This window comes from Hyla sarda, chromosome 4 (genome assembly GCF_029499605.1).
Source record: "Hyla sarda isolate aHylSar1 chromosome 4, aHylSar1.hap1, whole genome shotgun sequence".
Lineage (NCBI taxonomy): Eukaryota > Metazoa > Chordata > Amphibia > Anura > Hylidae > Hyla > Hyla sarda.
Window position 1 is genome coordinate 418,752,386 of NC_079192.1, and position 21,389 is coordinate 418,773,774.

General features: G+C 45.8%; 1 protein-coding gene across 4 annotated transcripts in view; it reads left to right on the forward strand.

Moving 5' to 3' along the window:
- The window catches only part of LOC130267774 (protein mono-ADP-ribosyltransferase PARP12-like), a 70,286-nt gene extending 49,188 nt beyond the window's left edge, over positions 1-21,098 (forward strand). For 2 of the 4 annotated variants that reach the window (XM_056517953.1, XM_056517950.1), the window contains exons 11-14: positions 4,516-4,834; positions 4,916-5,046; positions 16,527-16,678; positions 20,509-21,096. In XM_056517953.1, coding sequence (XP_056373928.1) covers positions 4,516-4,834; positions 4,916-5,046; positions 16,527-16,678; positions 20,509-20,780 — 874 coding nt within the window. In that variant the 3' untranslated portion in view covers positions 20,781-21,096. Of the gene's footprint in view, positions 1-4,515; positions 4,835-4,915; positions 5,047-16,526; positions 16,679-20,508 lie in introns of all 4 variants that reach the window. The other 2 variants (XM_056517954.1, XM_056517951.1) reach the window with 2 other exon arrangements.
- The last annotated feature ends 291 nt before the right edge of the window (positions 21,099-21,389 follow it).

Sequence of the window (21,389 nt, forward strand, 5' to 3'; positions counted from 1 at the left end):
CCGCAAAGTCCATATAGGCCTTAGGGAGACCGGTTACAGGGGGAACCACAGAGTCACGGCAAGGAGTACTGGGAACCGGTTTAAGGCAGTCCTTGAAACAAGAGGGGCCCCAACTCTTGATCTCCCCAGTGGACCAATCCAGGGTTGGGGAATGGTGTTGAAGCCAGGGTAGTCCAAGGAGAATTTCGGAAGTGCAATTGGGGAGGACCAAAAACTCAATTTTCTCGTGATGAGGTCCGATGCACATTAGGAGGGGCTCCGTGCGGAAACGTATGGTACAGTCCAATCTTTCATTGTTAACACAATTGATGTAGAGGGGTCTGGCGAGACTGGTCACCGGGATGTTGAACCTGTTGATGAGAGAGGCCAGAATAAAATTTCCTGCAGATCCGGAATCCAAGAAGTCCATAGTAGAGAAGGAGAAGGTAGAGGCAGATATCCGCACAGGCACAGTAAGACGTGGAGAAGCAGAGTTGACATCAAGGACTGTCTCTCCTTTGTGCGGAGTCAGCGTACGTCTTTCCAGGCGGGGAGGACGGATAGGACAATCCTTCAGGAAGTGTTCGGTACCGGCACAGTACAGGCAGAGATTCTCCATGCGGCGTCGTGTCCTCTCTTGAGGTGTCAGGCGAGACCGGTCGACCTGCATAGCCTCCACGGCGGGAGGCACAGGAACGGATTGCAGGGGACCAGAGGAGAGAGGAGCCAGGGAGAGAAAACGCCTCGTGCGAACAAAGTCCATATCCTGGCGGAGCTCCTGACGCCTTTCGGAAAAACGCATGTCAATGCGAGTGGCTAGATGAATGAGTTCATGTAGGTTAGCAGGGATTTCTCGTGCGGCCAGAACATCTTTAATGTTGCTGGATAGGCCTTTTTTAAAGGTCGCGCAGAGGGCCTCATTATTCCAGGATAGTTCTGAAGCAAGAGTACGGAATTGTACGGCGTACTCGCCAACGGAAGAATTACCCTGGACCAGGTTCAACAGGGCAGTCTCAGCAGAAGAGGCTCGGGCAGGTTCCTCAAAGACACTTCGAATTTCTGAGAAGAAGGAGTGTACAGAGGCAGTGACGGGGTCATTGCGGTCCCAGAGCGGTGTGGCCCATGACAGAGCTTTTCCAGACAGAAGGCTGACTACGAAAGCCACCTTAGACCTTTCAGTAGGAAACTGGTCCGACATCATCTCCAAGTGCAGGGAACATTGGGAAAGAAAGCCACGGCAAAATTTAGAGTCCCCATCAAATTTATCCGGCAAGGATAGTCGTAGGCCTGGAGCGGCCACTCGCTGCGGAGGAGGTGCAGGAGCTGGCGGAGGAGATGATTGCTGAAGCTGTGGTAGTAGCTGCTGTAGCATCACGGTCAGTTGAGACAGCTGGTGGCCTTGTTGCGCTATCTGTTGTGACTGCTGGGCGACCACCGTGGTGAGGTTGGCGACAACTGGCAGAGGAACTTCAGCGGGATCCATGGCCGGATCTACTGTCACGATGCCGGCTGGCAGGAGGTGGATCCTCTGTGCCAGAGAGGGATAGGCGTGGACCGTGCTAGTGGACCGGTTCTAAGTCACTACTGGTTTTCACCAGAGCCCGCCGCAAAGCGGGATGGTCTTGCTGCGGCGGTAGTGACCAGGCCGTATCCACTAGCAACGGCTCAACCTCTCTGACTGCTGAAGATAGGCGCGGTACAAGGGAGTAGACAGAAGCAAGGTCGGACGTAGCAGAAGGTCGGGGCAGGCAGCAAGGATCGTAGTCAGGGGCAACGGCAGGAGGTCTGGAACACAGGCTAGGAACACACAAGGAAACGCTTTCACTGGCACAATGGCAACAAGATCCGGCGAGGGAGTGCAGGGGAAGTGAGGTATAAATAGGGAGTGCACAGGTGAACACACTAATTAGAACCACTGCGCCAATCAGCGGCGCAGTGGCCCTTTAAATCGCAGAGACCCAGCGCGCGCGCGCCCTAGGGAGCGGGGCCGCGCGCGCAGGGACAGGACCGACGGAGAGCGAGTCAGGTACGGGAGCCGGGGTGCGCATCGCGAGCGGGCGCCACCCGCATCGCGAATCGCATCCCGGCTGGAGGCGGTATCGCAGCGCCCCGGGTCAGTGGATCTGACCGGAGCGCTGCAGTAGCGAGAGTGTAGCGAGCGCTCCGGGGAGGAGCGGGGACCCGGAGCGCTCGGCATAACAGTCCTCTATATAACACTATGTCCTCTATATAACACTATGTCCTCTATATATAACACTATGTCCTCTATATAACACTATGTCCTCTATATATAACACTATGTCCTCTATATAACACTATGTCCTCTATATAACACTATGTCCTCTATATATAACACTATGTCCTCTATATAACACTATGTCCTCTATATATAACACTATGTCCTCTATATATAACACTATGTCCTCTATATAACACTCTGTCCTTTATATAACACTATGTCCTCTATATAGCACTATGTCCTCTATATATATAACACTATGTCCTCTATATAACACTATGTCCTCTATATAACACTCTGTCCTCTATATAACACTATGTCCTCTTGTGGTAGTTTTTCTTCTCTTATATATCTTCCCCTCCTTTCCCGTGTTGATTCCCTTTATGTATATAAAGTCTCTATCATATCCCCTCTGTCTCTTCTTTCTTCTATACATGTTAAGGTCCTTTAACCTTTCCTGGTAAGTTTTATCCTGTAATCCATGTACTGGTTTAGTATCTTCTATGAATTCTCTCTAGAGTATCTATATCCTTCTGAAGATACGGCCTCCAGTACTGCGCACAATACTCCAAGTGAGGTCTCACCAGTGTTCTGTACAGCGGCATGAGCCCTTCTATCTTTCTACTGCTTATACCTCTCCCTATACACCCATGAGCACTTCTCTCTACTGCTTATACCTCTCCCTATACACTCATGAGCACTTCTCTCTACTGCTTATACCTCTCCCTATACACTCATGAGCACTTCTCTCTACTGCTTATACCTCTCCCTATACACTCATGAGCACTTCTGTCCACTGCTTATACCTCTCCCTATACACCCATGAGCACTTCCCTCTACTGCTTATACCTCTCCCTACACACCTATGAGCACTTCTCTCCAGCTTATACCTCGTCCTATACACTCATGAGCACTTCTCTCTACTGCTTATACCTCTCCCTATACACTCATGAGCACTTCTCTCTACTGCTTATACCTCTCCCTATACACCCATGAGCACTGCTCTCTACTGCTTATACCTCTCCCTATACACTCATGAGCACTTCTCTCTACTGCTTATACCTCTCCCTATGCATCCATGAGCACTTCTCTCTACTGCTTATACCTCTCCCTATACACTCATGAGCACTTCTCTCTACTGCTTATACCTCTCCCTATACACTCATGAGCACTTCTCTCTACTGATTATACCTCTCCCTATACACCCATGAGCACTTCTCTCTACTGCTTATACCTCTCCCTATACACTCATGAGCACTTCTCTCTACTGCTTATACCTCTCCCTATACACTCATGAGCACTTCTCTCTACTGCTTATACCTCTCCCTATACACCCATGAGCACTTCCCTCTACTGCTTATACCTCTCCCTATACACCCATGAGCACTTCTCTCTTTCTACGGCTTATACCTCTCCCTATACACTCATGAGCACTTCTCTCTACTGCTTATACCTCTTCCTATATACTCATGAGCACTTCCCTCTACTGCTTATACCTCTCCCTATACACCCATGAGCACTTCTCTCTTTCTACTGCTTATACCTCTCCCTATACACTCATGAGCACTTCTCTCCACTGCTTATACCTCTCCCTATACACTCATGAGCACTTCTCTCTACTGCTTATACCTCTCCCTATGCATCCATGAGCACTTCTCTCTACTGCTTATACCTCTTCCTATACACTCATGAGCACTTCTCTCTACTGCTTATACCTCTCCCTATACACCCATGAGCACTTCCCTCTACTGCTTATACCTCTCCCTATACACCCATGAGCACTTCTCTCTACTGCTTATACCTCTCCCTATACACTCATGAGCACTTCTCTCTACTGCTTATACCTCTCCCTATACACTCATGAGCATTTCTCTCTACTGCTTATACCTCTCCCTATACATCCATGAGCACTTCTCTCTTTCTACTGCTTATACCTCTCCCTATACACTCATGAGCACTTCTCTCTAGTGCTTATACCTCTCCTTATACACTCATGAGCACTTCTCTCTACTGCTTATACCTCTCCCTATACACTCATGAGCACTTCTCTCTACTGCTTATACCTCTCCCTATACATCCATGAGCACTTCTCTCTACTGCTTATACCTCTTCCTATACACTCATGAGCACTTCTCTCTCTCTCTCTCTCTACTGCTTATACCTCTCCCTATACATCCAAGCATTCTGTTTTGTAAAACATTATATGTAAAAAACAAGACAGCTCTGCACTATGAAGATGAGGAAGAAAAAGAGAATTGTCTGCCTGCTAAAAGGATTCAACTTCTCTATTCTTTAAGTACTAAAGCATCAGCACCTCCCCCCCAGAAGTCAGCACCGCCCCCCCTGAAGACAGAACCGCCCCCCCCAGGATCAGCGCATTTCTCCCTGGTGTCAATGCTGTTCTCCCTGAATACAGCACCGCCCCCCCTGAAGACAGCACCGCCTCCCCTGAAGACAGCGCCGTTCTCCCTGAAGACAGCACCGCCTCCCCTGAAGACAGCGCCGTTCTCCCTGAAGACAGCACCGCCTCCCCTGAATACAGCACCACCCCCCCTGAAGACTGAGATCTACCCGAGAACATGGGACGCGTCGGCCCTGCCGGAGATCGGCTGTCAGGTAATGTCCCTATGACCGGTGACTACAGCGCTGACCGGACGACACGTGACCGGAGGTGATAACTTATGTTTTTCTCTTCAGAAAGTTCGCGTCTCTCGCATGTCCAGGGAGTTCTCAGAAATTGTCAGCAGCTTCACCAAGACAGTCAGCGGGTACATGGTGAGGAAGCTGTGGCGTCTCCAGAACCCGTCGCTGTGGCAGGTGTTCCAGTGGTAGGTCAGATCTCATCTGTGTATAGTATGTACTAGGGATGTCCTTATACCGATACTGGTATCGGGACAGATACTGGACATTTACACAAGTACTTGTACTCCTTTCATCGGTGGACATCAAGGATGCCTACCTCCATGTGCCAATATTTCCGGGCCATCATCGGTACCTCCGCTTTGCGGTTCCGGAGGGGCACTTTCAATTCGTAGCCCTCCCCTTCGGTCTAGCCTCGGCTCCTCTGGTCTTTACAAAGATCCTTGCGCCAGTGATGGGCCTGTTACGGTCGAGGGGAATCTCGGTGATACCCTTTCTGGACGACCTTCTCATCAAGGCTCCAACCAGAGCATAGACTCTGGAGAATCTGGACATCACTCTCCACACTCTGATTCGCTTCGGGTGGATGGTCAACCGGGACAAGTCAGTCCTCCGTCCTACCCCAGTCTCTAACCTTCCTGGGACTTCGATTTGACATGGCCTCTGCCGAATTTGTCTTCTGCCGGACAAACGTCTGGCGCTCCGGTCGGGGGTCCGCTCCCTTCGGACCCAGCTATCAGTCTCCATCCGCACTGTATGGAAGTCCTGGGTCGGATGGTGGCAACTATGGAAGCCGTACCCTTTTCCCAGTTTCATTACCGCCCCCTTCAACTGGCGATTCTCTCTCGATGGAACAGGTCTCCTCTGTCCCTCGATCGTCAGATTGTTCTCCCTGGCAGGGTCCGTCAGTCTTTGCTCTGGTGGCTCCGCTCCCCCCTTCTTCTCCAAGGGCGGTCGTTTCTTCCCCTTCACTGGCAGGTTGTTACAATGGATGCCAGCCTGTCGGGCTGGGGCAGCGTGTTCAGGGATTGGCCGGTTCAGGGACTCTGGTCTCCCCAGGAGACCCTTCTTCCAATAAACATATTGGAATTACGGGCGATTCTTCTTTGTCTTCTTCATTGGGAGTCCCGTCTTCAGTCCCGTCCTGTCTGTGTTCAGTCGGACAACGCCACGGCGTACATAAATCGACAGGGCGGCACTCACAGCTCGGCAGCCATGGCCGAGGTGACCAAGATTCTCACCTGGGCGGAGAGCAAGGTTCCGGGCTTTTCGGCGATTCACATTCCGGGAGTGCTCAACTGGGAAGCGGACTTCCTCAGTCGGTCCTCACCCGACCCCGGCAAGTGGTCTCTACATCTGGAGGTCTTCGCGCAGCTCTGGGACCTCTGGGGCATTCCGGACATGGACCTCTTTGCGTCCCGGCACAATCGGAAGATCCTTCCTTTTGTGTCCAAGTCCCGGGACCCTCAGGCTCTGGCCGTGGACGCCCTAGTGATTCCTTGGGTGGGGTTTGTCCTACCTTATCTGTTCCCTCCTCTCCGCTCCTTCCCAGGGTGCTAAGGAAGATCAAGGCAGAGGACGTCCCCGCCATTCTGGTAGCTCCAGATTGGCCCCGAAGGTCGTGGTACGCCGACATAGTCAGGCTCCTGGACGACGCTCCTCTGCGCCTTCCGCTCCGCCCGGACCTGCTCTCAGGGTCCTCTTGCCACCCCAATTTATAGCCGCTGCATTTGACGGCGTGGCGGTTGAGACCGCGGTTTTGAGGGCCCGCGGGTTCTCTTCCCAAGTCATTCACACCATGCTCAAGGCTCGTAAGCCCTCCACCGCAAGAATTTACCACCGTACTTGGCGGTCTTATTTTCGTTGGTGTGAAGCTCAGGACTTCTCCCCGGTAACCTTCTCGGTTCCCCGTCTTCTCTCCTTTTTGCAGTCGGGGTTGGAACTGGGATTGTCTCTCAGTTCACTTAAAGGTCAGGTTTCGGCCCTTGCTGTTCTTTTCCAGCGACCCCTGTCTTCTAATTCTCACATCCGGACCTTCCTTCATGGAGTAGCGCACACTGTTCTTCCTTATCGGTCACCCTCTCCCCCTTGGGACTTGAATTTGGTTCTGAGTGCCCTCCAGGGTGCACCCTTTGAGCCCCTTAGAGAGGTGTCTCTCTCCGCCTCCTTTCTTGGAAAGTGTTCTTGTTGCTATCACCTCCATCCGGAGGGTGTCTGAGTTGGCAGCTCTTTCCTGCCGTTCTCCGTTTCTGGTGATCCACCAGGACAAGGTTGTTTTCCGGCCAGATCCTTCCTTTTTGCCTAAGGTGGTGGAAAAGGAGATTTTTGTTTACTTACCGTAAAATCTCTTTCTCGAAGGATCCATTGGTGGACACAGCTCCCACCCTTTTTGGGATTTTCCTTTGGTTCTCTGTCCGAGGGTGTGTTCAGTTATGTTTTTCTTCTGGTTCTCGGACAGTTTTGGGTTTTCTTTGACCTGTTGGTCTCCTCCTATTGTTCTGGAACTTAAACTGACTAGCTCAGAGCCTGAAGGCGGGTATATCCTGCTGGGAGGAGCCGACTTTTTTTATTACCATAGTGTCACACCTCCTAGAGACAGCAGCATACACCCACGGTCTGTGTCCCCCAAAGGATCCTTTGAGAAAGAGATTTTATGGTAAGTAAACAAAAATCTCCTTTTTCCCATTAAGGGTACGTTCACACAGGCAAATCCACAGCGTATTTTACATAGTGGATCCGCCGCTGAAGGACCGCTACATGCTGCCTTTAGATGTGCCTGCTCGGAGCGGCAATACACACTAAAGCGGACACACTGAAGCGATGCGCAAGTCGCCGCGCATGCGTGGTGTACTCGCACACATCGAAGCTGATCCATGAGCTAGGCTAAGAGCAGCCGCGATGTGCAAGTACACTGCGTATGCACCCTGCGACTCGCGTATTACTGCTCCGAGCAGGCTCATCTAAAGGCACCACATAGCGGTCCTTCAGCAACGGATCCGCAGCGTAAAATGCGCTGTGGATTCGCCCGTGTGAACGCATCCTTAAGGGAAAAAAAAAAAACACTGTCACGTTACATTAAAAAAAATCTGTAATTGGTATCTGCGAGTACTTAAGAATATAGTATCGGTACTCGTACTCGGTCTTAAAAAAATGGTATCGGGACATCTCTAGTATGTACCCCATTTAAAGGAGAAATGTGGCGCAAAACTTTTAACTTCCCCTGTGCCCGGTCTGCAAAAACTAAAAAAACAAACTTAAACTCCCCTTCCTACTTTCCCCCGTTGCGCAGATATCGGAGTCCTGTTCCTCCAATGCTGCTCCCTGCTGCTCAGGATCACACTGCAGTCAGCGTATGGTCAGCAGCCGCGACGTCCCGCCTCAGCCGGTGATAGGCTGAGCGCACTCCATCAGCTCCTTGACTGCTTCTGCATTTTTGATTGGTTTTCCTAGCCAAGGTGAGAAAGATCTAGCCCTCCAGATGGGACCATAGTCAGGAGCAATCCCAAATGCATATCCAGAATCAGTACAGATGTCTCTCTTACCTTTGCTACAAAAAAAAATGCCCAAGTGGGTACTCAGGTGAGTTACGACTAAACACCATAAGTCCGTCGTGTTTGTCTTAAAGGGGTACTCCGCTGCTCAGTGTTTGGAACAAACTGTTCCGAATGCTGGAGCCAGCGTCGGGAGCTTGTGATGTCATAGCCCCGCCTCCTCATGACATCACTCCCCGCCCCCTCATATCTGTTCTGATAAGATGTCTGATTGTGGGGGTCCCGCCGCTGGGGACCCCCGCAATCTCGGCTGCGGCTCCCCAGTCATCCAGTGCACGGAGTGAACTTCGCTCCATGCCAAATGACTGGTGATGCTGGGCCGGAGGCTCGTGATGTCACAGCCACACCCCTCAATGCAAGTCTATGGGAGGGGGGGCGTGACAGTGCGGCGGGACCCTCGCGGTCAGACATCTTATCCCCTATTCTTTGGATAAGGGATAAGACATCTAGGGGCGGAGTACCCCTTTAATCACCATTCTCACCTCTGTCCCCCTTCCCATCCTTATCTTTGTAGTTAATCATCCTATAGCTGTACAATCTATGGCCCAACTTAGTGGGAATTCTCCGCATATGTTGTTTTAACCCCTGCATGTTTCATGAGATGTAACCTGTATTTTCTTCCTCTGTGCTCAAAAATGATTTTGATTTGATAAAGGGAGGAATCCCGAAATCTTCTCACTAACAAAATACTTTCAGTCCAATAAAAAAGGTATCACAAGATTTTTCAACATCCTATTATGATTCTGCATTACTGGACTGATACGGCTACTCCAAACTACTATATGTATCTGTGTATATTTATGTGTGTGTGTGTGTATATATATATATATATATATATATATATTTATGTGTGTGTGTGTGTATATATATATATATATATTTATGTGTGTGTGTGTATATATATATATATATATAGAAAGAATTTTCGTAAAGGGAACCTTTAAAATATTGCTTTTAATTTATCCTTTAAAAAATGTACAAAAAACAAAAAACAAAATAATGAATGAAAGATTTTTTTTGGAAAAAAATTTTTTTTGAAAAATTATTTTCTTGACCGCCACCAGTGTATATGATTAACTTGTGTTCAAACAATGTTCATAATTCCGTAATAATTCTGAGAGTTCAAACAATGTTCATAAGTTCCTGTGTGTTAAAGGTCTATCGATCAATCTCAGTATCGGTGCCTATTCACATAGGTAGCCGCTGTGCCTGCGTTATTCTCCTTTTCTTATTTCGGTATGTAATAAGCGCATCCACATTGGAATACCAGTACAATACAACAACAATTCCGTAATATATTGCTCATAGTGCTGTGTTTAATTGCAATTAATCCCATATTGCTATATGCTTGTTCACATTCATGCCGGTTGCGATATATTGGTCGTACTCCACATGAGTGTGTTCATTGGTACACAGGGTTAATCACCATCCCGGGCGTGTATCCAACACCTTGTATGTGCGCTTGTTCACACTCCTGCTAATGGATCGTCAATCTGGGTATATGTACGAACCCCTATGTATGTGTTTGTTCACACTGCTGCCGGTTGATTGCCCTTCTGGGCGTATGTCCAACACCTTATATAGGTGCTTATTCACACTCCTACTGGTTGTGATATTTGAATAGTTTACAGATTAAAGTTCTTAAATAAATCGTTTTATCACCGGCTGAGGCATATATCCTCCACTGTATAACACTCTCCGATTGGGATTAATTTAATTCACATATGAATATATACGGTCCTAGTTGTTCGTCCTCGTATTTGTTTTATTTTTGTAGTTCTAATATCCACTCTGCGTTATTAGGTTTTAGCTTTCTGTTCACATTGATGTATTCATGTCTCAGCCTTTTTTAACCCTCTACATGAGACATTCGCAGTCACCACAGCACCTCATTCATACAGTGTTATCTGTTCATTATTATTATACTGAGGTGTATATATTCACTGCACTGTGGAGCTCTATATAGTGAATACTCAGGGTGTAATTCATACACCTCGATTCTTCACTATTACTTGTAGTGAGTATATTACTATGTATGTGAACCCATCAATCATCACAATACCAATAAATCACCACATGCATATTTCACACAATTTGTAGCCTTTTTGTTACTCATGCACAAATAGATTCAGGTATGATTGGACGATTACATATAAACCTCTGAGTACGTAAAGACTCTATTCACATTGTATTGCGATCACACATATTGTTCAGCATATATGGAGCCAATTGCAGATATGAGGATATTATCCAGTTTAATAATTTGTAGAGTTCAAACGTTAGTAGTCATTAATTGTAGTTGTATTTAGTATGCACAGTCTATAATGCGATTGTCAGCAACTTATGACCTTTATCATATTGATATATTTAAATATGCACTTATTTCTTTTTGTTATCCATTTGCATATTTGATATATTTTATACAAGTGTTCCGTAATTATTATTCACTTAGTATCATATTTCCTTTCCCACAGGAATCCATTTACACTTTGCATGCATGCATTGCCTTATATCTTGTTTTAGAGAGGTCAATAGAAAAAAGTGCAAATGGAAAGAAAAACCTGGTGTAGATCAAGGATGCAGTTCACATTGTCTAGGTTCGACGCGTTTCTTTTGCCAGGTCTTCAGCCATCAGTGTCGGACATCAAACAACATGGCTCTATACTTTTGATGAAAGAAAATGGCCTAATATGGTTCCTGAAGACCTGGCAAAAGAAACGCGTCGAACCTAGACAATGTGAACTGCATCCTTGATCTACACCAGGTTTTTCTTTCCATTTGCACTTTTTTCTATTGACCTCTCTAAAACAAGATATAAGGCAATGCATGCATGCAAAGTGTAAATGGATTCCTGTGGGAAAGGAAATATGATACTAAGTGAATAATAATTACGGAACACTTGTATAAAATATATCAAATATGCAAATGGATAACAAAAAGAAATAAGTGCATATTTAAATATATCAATATGATAAAGGTCATAAGTTGCTGACAATCGCATTATAGACTGTGCATACTAAATACAACTACAATTAATGACTACTAACGTTTGAACTCTACAAATTATTAAACTGGATAATATCCTCATATCTGCAATTGGCTCCATATATGCTGAACAATATGTGTGATCGCAATACAATGTGAATAGAGTCTTTACGTACTCAGAGGTTTATATGTAATCGTCCAATCATACCTGAATCTATTTGTGCATGAGTAACAAAAAGGCTACAAATTGTGTGAAATATGCATGTGGTGATTTATTGGTATTGTGATGATTGATGGGTTCACATACATAGTAATATACTCACTACAAGTAATAGTGAAGAATCGAGGTGTATGAATTACACCCTGAGTATTCACTATATAGAGCTCCACAGTGCAGTGAATATATACACCTCAGTATAATAATAATGAACAGATAACACTGTATGAATGAGGTGCTGTGGTGACTGCGAATGTCTCATGTAGAGGGTTAAAAAAGGCTGAGACATGAATACATCAATGTGAACAGAAAGCTAAAACCTAATAACGCAGAGTGGATATTAGAACTACAAAAATAAAACAAATACGAGGACGAACAACTAGGACCGTATATATTCATATGTGAATTAAATTAATCCCAATCGGAGAGTGTTATACAGTGGAGGATATATGCCTCAGCCGGTGATAAAACGATTTATTTAAGAACTTTAATCTGTAAACTATTCAAATATCACAACCAGTAGGAGTGTGAATAAGCACCTATATAAGGTGTTGGACATACGCCCAGAAGGGCAATCAACCGGCAGCAGTGTGAACAAACACATACATAGGGGTTCGTACATATACCCAGATTGACGATCCATTAGCAGGAGTGTGAACAAGCGCACATACAAGGTGTTGGATACACGCCCGGGATGGTGATTAACCCTGTGTACCAATGAACACACTCATGTGGAGTACGACCAATATATCGCAACCGGCATGAATGTGAACAAGCATATAGCAATATGGGATTAATTGCAATTAAACACAGCACTATGAGCAATATATTACGGAATTGTTGTTGTATTGTACTGGTATTCCAATGTGGATGCGCTTATTACATACCGAAATAAGAAAAGGAGAATAACGCAGGCACAGCGGCTACCTATGTGAATAGGCACCGATACTGAGATTGATCGATAGACCTTTAACACACAGGAACTTATGAACATTGTTTGAACTCTCAGAATTATTACGGAATTATGAACATTGTTTGAACACAAGTTAATCATATACACTGGTGGCGGTCAAGAAAATAATTTTTCAAAAAAATTTTTTTTCCAAAAAAAATCTTTCATTCATTATTTTGTTTTTTGTTTTTTGTACATTTTTTAAAGGATAAATTAAAAGCAATATTTTAAAGGTTCCCTTTACGAAAATTCTTTCTAATTAAATTTGGGAGACCTAACCTATGCAGTGGTCAGTACCACAAAAAACTTTTCTGTATATATATATATATATATATATATATATATATATATATTAGGGATCGGCCGATAAGCACGATTTTGGGCATTATCGGTATCAGCAATTACCTTGCCGATAAGCCGACAATGCCCGCATCGCCCGCACCGCGAAAGCCGCCCCCGACCCGCCGCACCGCGATCGCCCCCCCCCCCCCCCCCCCGACCCACCGCACCGCGTCGCACCCCCCACCGTAGTGCTGGGCGGTATACCGGTATGAACCGGATACCATTTTTTTTTTCTCCCACGGTATGGATTTTTGCCCATACCGCTATATCGGTCGGGCCCCTCCCCCACCCTCCGAGTCTATAAAAAAAAAAATTAAACTTACCCGTAATTGGGCTGGTCCGGGCCATCCATCCTTCCTGTAGTGTCCGGCGGCATTCCGGGTGGAGGGTGAACCGGTCCGGGCTGTCCTTCTCCGGGGGTAATCTTCTCCACTCCGGGCAGGCTCCGGCCTAGTACGCTGCATAGACGCCGCTGCGCCGTGACGTCAGGTGCGTTGCTGTGCACGGGCGTCACTGCGCAGCGGCGTCTCTGCTGCGTTACTAGGCCGGAGCCTGCCCGGAGTGGAGAAGATGACCCCCGGAGAAGGACAGCCCGGACCGGTTCACCCTCCACCCGGAATGCCGCCGGACACTACAGGAAGGATGGATGGCCCGGACCACCCTGACAGGTAGGGGGAGAGAAGCGGGTGGTGGCGGCGGCGGCCTATGGCACCGCAAAAGCCACTGCAGTGCATTGATTTAAAGCGCCTGCTTTAAATCAATGATCTGCAGCGGTGTCGCAGGGGGATAAATAGCCGATAACTTATACCAGAATATCGGTATAAGTTATCGCCTATCGGCCCTAACCTCCACCGATTATCGGTCTCGGCCCTAAAAAAATTATATCGGTCGATCCCTAATATATATATATATATATATATATATATATATATATACATACAGGTTGGGCCATTTCTATGGATAGACCTTAATAAAATGGGAATGGTTGGTGATAACTTCCTGTTTGTGGCACATTAGTATATGTGAGGGGGGAAACTTTTCAAGATGGGTGGTGACCATGGCGGCCATTTTGAAGTCGGCCATTTTGAATCCAACTTTTGTTTTTTCAATAGGAAGAGGGTCATGTGACACATCAAACTTATTGGGAATTTCTCAAGAAAAACAATGATGCGCTTGGTTTTACCGTAACTTTATTCTTTCATGAGTTATTTTCAAGTTTCTGACCACTTATAAAATGTGTTCAATGTGCTGCCCATTGTGTTGTCAATGCAACCCTCTTCTCTATATACTGCTATATACTACTATATACACCGCAGGAGAAATGCTAGCACAGGCTTCCAGTATCCGTATACACTGCTATATACTACTATATACACCGCAGGAGAAATGCTGCACAGGCTTCCAGTATCCGTATACACTGCTATATACTACTATATACACCGCAGGAGAAATGCTAGCACAGGCCTCCAGTATCCGTATACACTGCTCTATACTACTATATACACCGCAGGAGAAATGCTAGCACAGGCTTCCAGTATCCGTATACACTGCTATATACTACTATATACACCGCAGGAGAAATGCTAGCACTGGCTTCCAGTATCTGTATACACTGCTATATACTACTATATACACCGCAGGAGAAATGCTAGCACAGGCTTCCAGTATCCCTGTACACTGCTATATACTACTAAATACACCGCAGGAGAAATGCTAGCACAGGTTTTAAGTATCCGTATACACTGCTATATACTACTATATACACCGCAGGAGAAATGCTAGCACAGGCTTCCAGTATCCGTATACACTGCTATATACTACTATATACACCGCAGGAGAAATGCTAGCCCAGGCTTCCAGTATCCGTATACACTGCTATATACTACTATATACACCGCAGGAGAAATGCTAACACAGGCTTCCAGTATCCGTATACACTGCTATATACTACTATATACACCGCAGGAGAAATGCTAGCACAGGCTTCCAGTATCCGTATACACTGCTATATACTACTATATACACCGCAGGAGAAATGCTAGCACAGGCTTCCAGTATCCGTATACACTGCTATATACTACTATATACACCGCAGGAGAAATGCTAGCACAGGCTTCCAGTATCCCTGTACACTGCTATATACTACTATATACACCGCAGGAGAAATGCTAGCACAGGCTTCCAGTATCCGTAGTTTCAGGTGCTGCACATCTCGTATCTTTACAGCATAGACAATTGCCTTCAGATGACCCCAAAGATAAAAGTCTAAGGGGGTCAGATCGGGAGACCTTGGGGGCCATTCAACTGGCCCACGATGACCAATCCACTTTCCAGGAAACTCTTCATCTAGGAATGCTCGGATCTGACACCCATAAGGTGGTGGTCACCATCTTGCTGGAAAAACTCAGGGGACGTGCAGCTTCAGTGCATAAAGAGGGAAACATCATCATGGAGCAATTTCACATATCCAGTGGCCTACATGATGATGTGTTTCCCTCTTTATGCACTGAAGCTGCACGTCCCCTGAGTTTTTCCAGCAAGATGGTGACCACCACATTATGGGTGTCAGGTCCGAGCATTCCTAGATGAACAGTTTCCTGGAAAGTGGATTATACTAATGTGCCACAAACAGGAAGTTTATATCACCAACCATTCTCATTTTATTAAGGTGTAACCATATAAATGGCCCACCCTGTATATATATATTTATGTGTGTGTGTGTGTGTATATATATATATATATATATATATATAATTTCTTTTTTTTTTTTTTATAGTTCCAAAAACAAATGTAACAAATGTATTGCAACACTACTCATCAGATTAAATGCATGGTGCCAGCGTCCCGGACGCGATCAAAGTCCCTTCAATATAGAAAAAACAATGGCGCAGGACTCCAAAGGTTAGTGAAAAAAACTTTGGATTTATTGGCTCACATCACAGCAACATTTCTGTCCTACATTATCAAGCTTGGTCGGACAGAAATGTTGCTGTGATGTGAGCCAATAAATCAGTTTTTCCTCTAATCTTTGGAGCCCTGCGCCATCGTTTTGCCTATATATATATATGAGGGGTGGACTTACTTACAGTCGCTGTTTTTTTTTTTATGTGTACTCATCAGAATGTGATCATTTTGGGTCACCTAGATTTACAAGTCCAGTAACACCAGTTCTGTACAACTCCTACTATACATAAATTTAAAGCCCAGTGAATTATGATTCAGTACAATGACAAATTGAACAACAGACTCCTCTGTGGAGGTGTAAATAATAAATCGTCTACGAACCGGAGCCACATGTTAATGGTCCATGATGACATGTCCTCTCCGAAGACATGTTGGTCCTCCCACCAATTGCGATACAGATTACAGTAGGCTCCCCATTGCTGTACCTCACGACTGGTGGACTCGCCCTCAAAAAGAAAATAATTTCTCGACAGGAGAGAAGATAGTATTTCCAAGACAGATGATTATGCAAAGTGTATTGTGTACCTCTGTATATTATGTAGCCCATAGAACAATTGTGATTAAGAATGCTTGTGGCCCTATCTCCCTTCTTCACTATGGCTGATGGACCCTTGATGGTTTACACTTTGTCATGTAATGTTGTATCTTTCATTTAAGGCAAAAGGAACAGATGAAAAAAATAAATCAGGGACAAAAAGTGAATGAAAAGAGACTGTTCCATAGCACAGAAGACAAGAACATAGATGCCATCTGCTACCAGAATTTTGACTGGCGTCTTTGCGGCGCCCATGGCAATCGTTATGGAGAAGGTAGGAAATAACGTGTACAGAGAAGCTCTGTTTGTTTTCTCATTTAAATTCAGATTGACTCCCATAGAGGTTACTGGAGAGATCATACAGCTGCTCTGTTATCCTACAGCTGAAGGGCCCCGGTGACAATCAGGGCTGGACTGGGGCCAAAAATAGGCCTGTAATGGGAATGGCAATCCCCAAAATGGACTTCGTATTGGCGCCTTCCAAGAGCGGGTGGAGGAAACAAAATCACTGAATGATAGATTCAATCAAACAGTGTTTATTCCATAAACTGTAACGTTTATTTTCGAGACCAGTACGGTCAGAGGGTAATAAAAACACAAAGCAAACGTCAAGGTTAAAAAGATAATGGTAGCAAATGACTACCGGGTCATAAGGTCACACCAAGACTTTCCATGACAACGTTACCATAAAAATTGCAATACAAAATATGTTATGCAAACAATAAGTTAATATAATATTATAATTAATACGTTAATATAATAATCAAATACATAAGTCCCTTAAATAATAATTATTATAATAATAATTATAATAAAATAAATAAAAAATAAACTATAAAAACCTTATGTGGAGTGTACGTAGTGGATAGGGCGCCTGCCAGTAACATGCTCGATGTGCTCAGCGGATCGCCTAAGCTATAATATATAACTAGTAAATTAAAGGGGTACTCCGCCCCTAGACATAGGGAATAAGATGTCTGATTGCAGGGGTCCTGCCGCTGGGGACCCCCACGATGTCTACTGTGGCACCCTAGACATCGGGTGCAAGGAGGGAACTTCACTCCGTGCCAGATGACTGGTGATACTGGGCGGAGGCTCGTGATGTCTTGGTCACGCCCCACTCGTGACGTCACTGCCAGTATTATATTCAGGGGGTACAGTGTGTGGCAGTATTATATTCAGAGGGTACAGTGTGTGGCAGTATTATTTTCAGAGGGCACAGTTTATGTCAGTATTATATTCAGAGGGCGCAGTGTGTGGTAGTATTATATTCAGAGGGCACAGTGTGTGGTAGTATTATATTCAGAGGGCACAGTGTGTGGTAGTATTATATTCAGAGGGCACAGTGTGTGGCAGTATTATATTCAGAGGGCACAGTGTGTGGCAGTATTATATTCAGAGGGCACAGTGTGTGGCAGTATTATATTCAGAGGGCACAGTGTGTGGCAGTATTATATTCAGAGGGCACCGTGTGTGGCAGTATTATATTCAGAGGGCACCGTGTGTGGCAGTATTATATTCAGAGGGCACAGTGTGTGGTAGTATTATAGTCAGAGGGTACAGTGTGGGGCAGTATTATATTCAGAGGGCACAGTGTGTGGCAGTATTATATTCAGAGGGCACAGTGTGTGGCAGTATTATATTCAGAGGGCACAGTGTGTGGCAGTATTATATTCAGAGGGCACAGTGTGTGGCAGTATTATATTCAGAGAGCACGGTGTGTGGCAGTATTATATTTAGAGGGCACAGTGTGTGGTAGTATTATAGTCAGAGGGTACAGTGTGGGGAAGTATTATATTTAGAGGGCACAGTGTGTGGCAGTATTATATTCAGAGAGCACAGTGTGTGGCAGTATTATATATTCAGAGGGCACAGTGTGTGGCAATATTATATTCTGAGGGCACAGTGTGTGGCAGTATTCAGGTCATACACTTCCGTAAGTCCTTTAACTCTTTTGCTTATTATTAGGGTAATAATGTTCTGTAACATGCAGCGCCTCATTCTTACATTGCAGTGAGGCCTCTAGGTGTGAACCAGGCCTTAGCGTTAAGCTTGGCCCTTAGCAAGTGGGAGACTTGGATAAGCGGACCCCTACGAAAAGTAGTTAACTACCCCTGTCCTATACAATGCCACAGAAATAGAAAGTCATGAGCTTTTGGGGCTCGTATTTCTATTATTTGACTATGCTACAGGGTCTGTAAAGCTTGTGTAGTCCATTATATAGTGTCTGTACCTGTTTCATGGTGGTTTTGCAATTCTTATGTGATTTTTGCTCCGATATTTTTTTTTTACGGCATACAAAATGAGCATCATCTCAGGTATTCCCAGGTGGCAGTGCAGCCCGAGACATTACATTACTAGTGAGGTGTTCAGAGGGAGCCTGTCCGTGCATTAATGGGTGGAGTGAGATCATTCTTCAAATAATTGTATTTTTGCAACAGTTGGAGGCATCCTGGTTAGAAAACCCTGGTCTATTGCATGGAATGCAGCTCATTTGTGTTTCAATGGGTGAGATGGCTGATTTTTCAGAGGGAGAATATTGACCTCACACTTACAAACAAGGAACTATGGGATTTGTTGTCAAAGAGGAAATAGCCAGTTCACAAAAAATAGCCACAGCGTTTTGGTAATTTCACAGCATAGCCATTTAGCCTCAAAACAAGTGCAGATCCTTCCTAAGCATGTCCATTACTGTCTGGCAGGTATGTACTAAAATCACCTTATGCTGGAGAACCCCTTTAGGAATATGGGTACATTGTATTGATACATTAGGATGCAGAGGACACTTTAGATTAGTTACAATGTTTGCAGTCATGACAGATAGTTCAGTCATCTGTGGCCCTCAGGATTTCATACTACTACCGTGTTTCCCCAAAAATAAGACATACCCATAAAATAAGCCGTAGCAGAATCTCTAAGCATTGGCGTAATATAAGCCATACGCGAAAATGAGACGTGATAGGCGTGGCTAACGGTACCGGCATGGAGCGGTAAAGAAGACGGGCAGCCCTTCTCATCATATCTCGGAGGTGACCGGAGAGGTGCCGGCAGCCCCATCAACAAGGTCGACTCCCCCTGTCAGGTCCCGGTCCTTCTGTTTTTGCTGCCAGCCGCGGCATAGAGGGAAACAGAAAGTGAAAGTAAAAGTCTCCTCAGTGAAGTGAGGAACAGAAAGTTCTGCTTTGTGGGTCCTCAGGGGGGAGAATAAAGACATCCCCTAAAAATAAGCCATAGTGTGTCTTCTTGAGGAAAAATAAGTACAGTGACCCCCTGATCTACGATGGCCCCGACATACGATCATTTCAGCATACGATCACTCTCAGAGGCAGCATCAACATACGATGCTTTTGTATGTCGGGGCCATCGCATAAACGGCTATCCGGCAGCACTGACTGCTTCAGCTGCCACCAGATAGCCGTTTACGGTGCCCCGTGTGGTCCGCTGACGATCACTTACCTGTCCTCGGGCTCCGGCGCGTCCTCTTCAGGATCCTCTGCATCGTCGGCGCTCTCCATCGACGTCATCACGTCGCTGCGCACGCCGTCCCATCATCCAATAGGAGCGGCGTGCGTAGCGACGTGATGGCGGCGACGGAGAGCGAGGATGCCGGGGAAGCAGAGGCCTTGCCGGAGCGGCGGGGTCACTCAGGGGACGCGGCGACAGCGATGGACGGCGACATCCCGGGCAGCAGTGACGATCCGGAGCGGCGGGGACAGGTGAGTACAACTTCCTCTAACAGTGGTCTACAACCTGCGGACCTCCAGATGTTGCAAAACTACAACATCCAGCATGCCCGGACAGCCAACGGCTGTCCGGGCATGCTGGGTGTTGTAGTTTTGCAACATCTGGAGGTCCGCAGGTTGTAGACCACTGTCCTATACTTTACATTGCACGGATCCCTCAACATGCGATGGTTTCAACAAACGATGGTCCATTTGGAACGGATTACCATCGTATGTTGAGGACTGTATAAGACAGTGACTATTTTCGGGGAAACACGGGTACATCTCCCAGCATGATCTGGTCTGACAGCTTTGGGTTTCACTCTAATATTTGGTATTATAGTAAGGAGTTCTTTATAACGTGTCATAATTCTCCCCATAGGAAGTTACTTTGCTCGAGACGCCTCGTACTCCCATGAATTCTCCACATTACTCTCAGGGCTGCAATTCAAAAAGATTCGGATGATGTTCGTGGCTCGTGTTCTGGTGGGAGACTACACGACAGGAAACCCCCTGATGAAGCGTCCGCCAGAGAAACCCGGCAACAGCCTGCGGTACTATGACTCCTGCGTGGACAACATGTACAATCCCTCCATCTTTGTGGTGTTTGAGAAGCATCAGGTCTACCCCGAGTATCTCCTGGAATACTTTTGAAAAACCCAAACACAAGGCTGAATACGAGAAGGAAGAATCCAAACATGAGGAGGAATCCGAAAATGAGGAGGAGGAGGAGGAATCTGAAGAAGAATCATCCTAGGCGATATGTTAAAGTGCAAAATGTAGGAGAACGACTCAGTTCTTATGTTAAGTCTGTTCTAGATTTGTTTGTATACCAGGGGATTGTCCTGGTTTACATGTTTTTCTATGTAAAATGTTTGAAAACAAAATAAAAAATTTGTTAAAAAAAATAAAAAAATGTAGGAGAAACAGTAATACATGGAGGGACGAAATCGAAATGTTCCTAGATATTAGGAGTGAGAAAGTGTAGTAAATTGTGTGACCAACCAGAAGGAGGCCGTCCTTGGTGTGTTGCCTCTTTGGAGTGTTTTTTCGGGGTGGGGGTGGCCGGTGGTTTCTGTATTGTATCTGGAGGAACGATCATATTAAGTCACCCACAATGGAAAATGCCGTACAGGCTGCGAGTCACCAGAGGGCAGCAAGAACCAGCAGAATAGTGACTGCAGCTCTAGATGTGACTAGTGCTCGAGGCACAAAATATTGCATTAAAGGGGTACTCCAAAGGATAGGGGATAAGATGTCTCA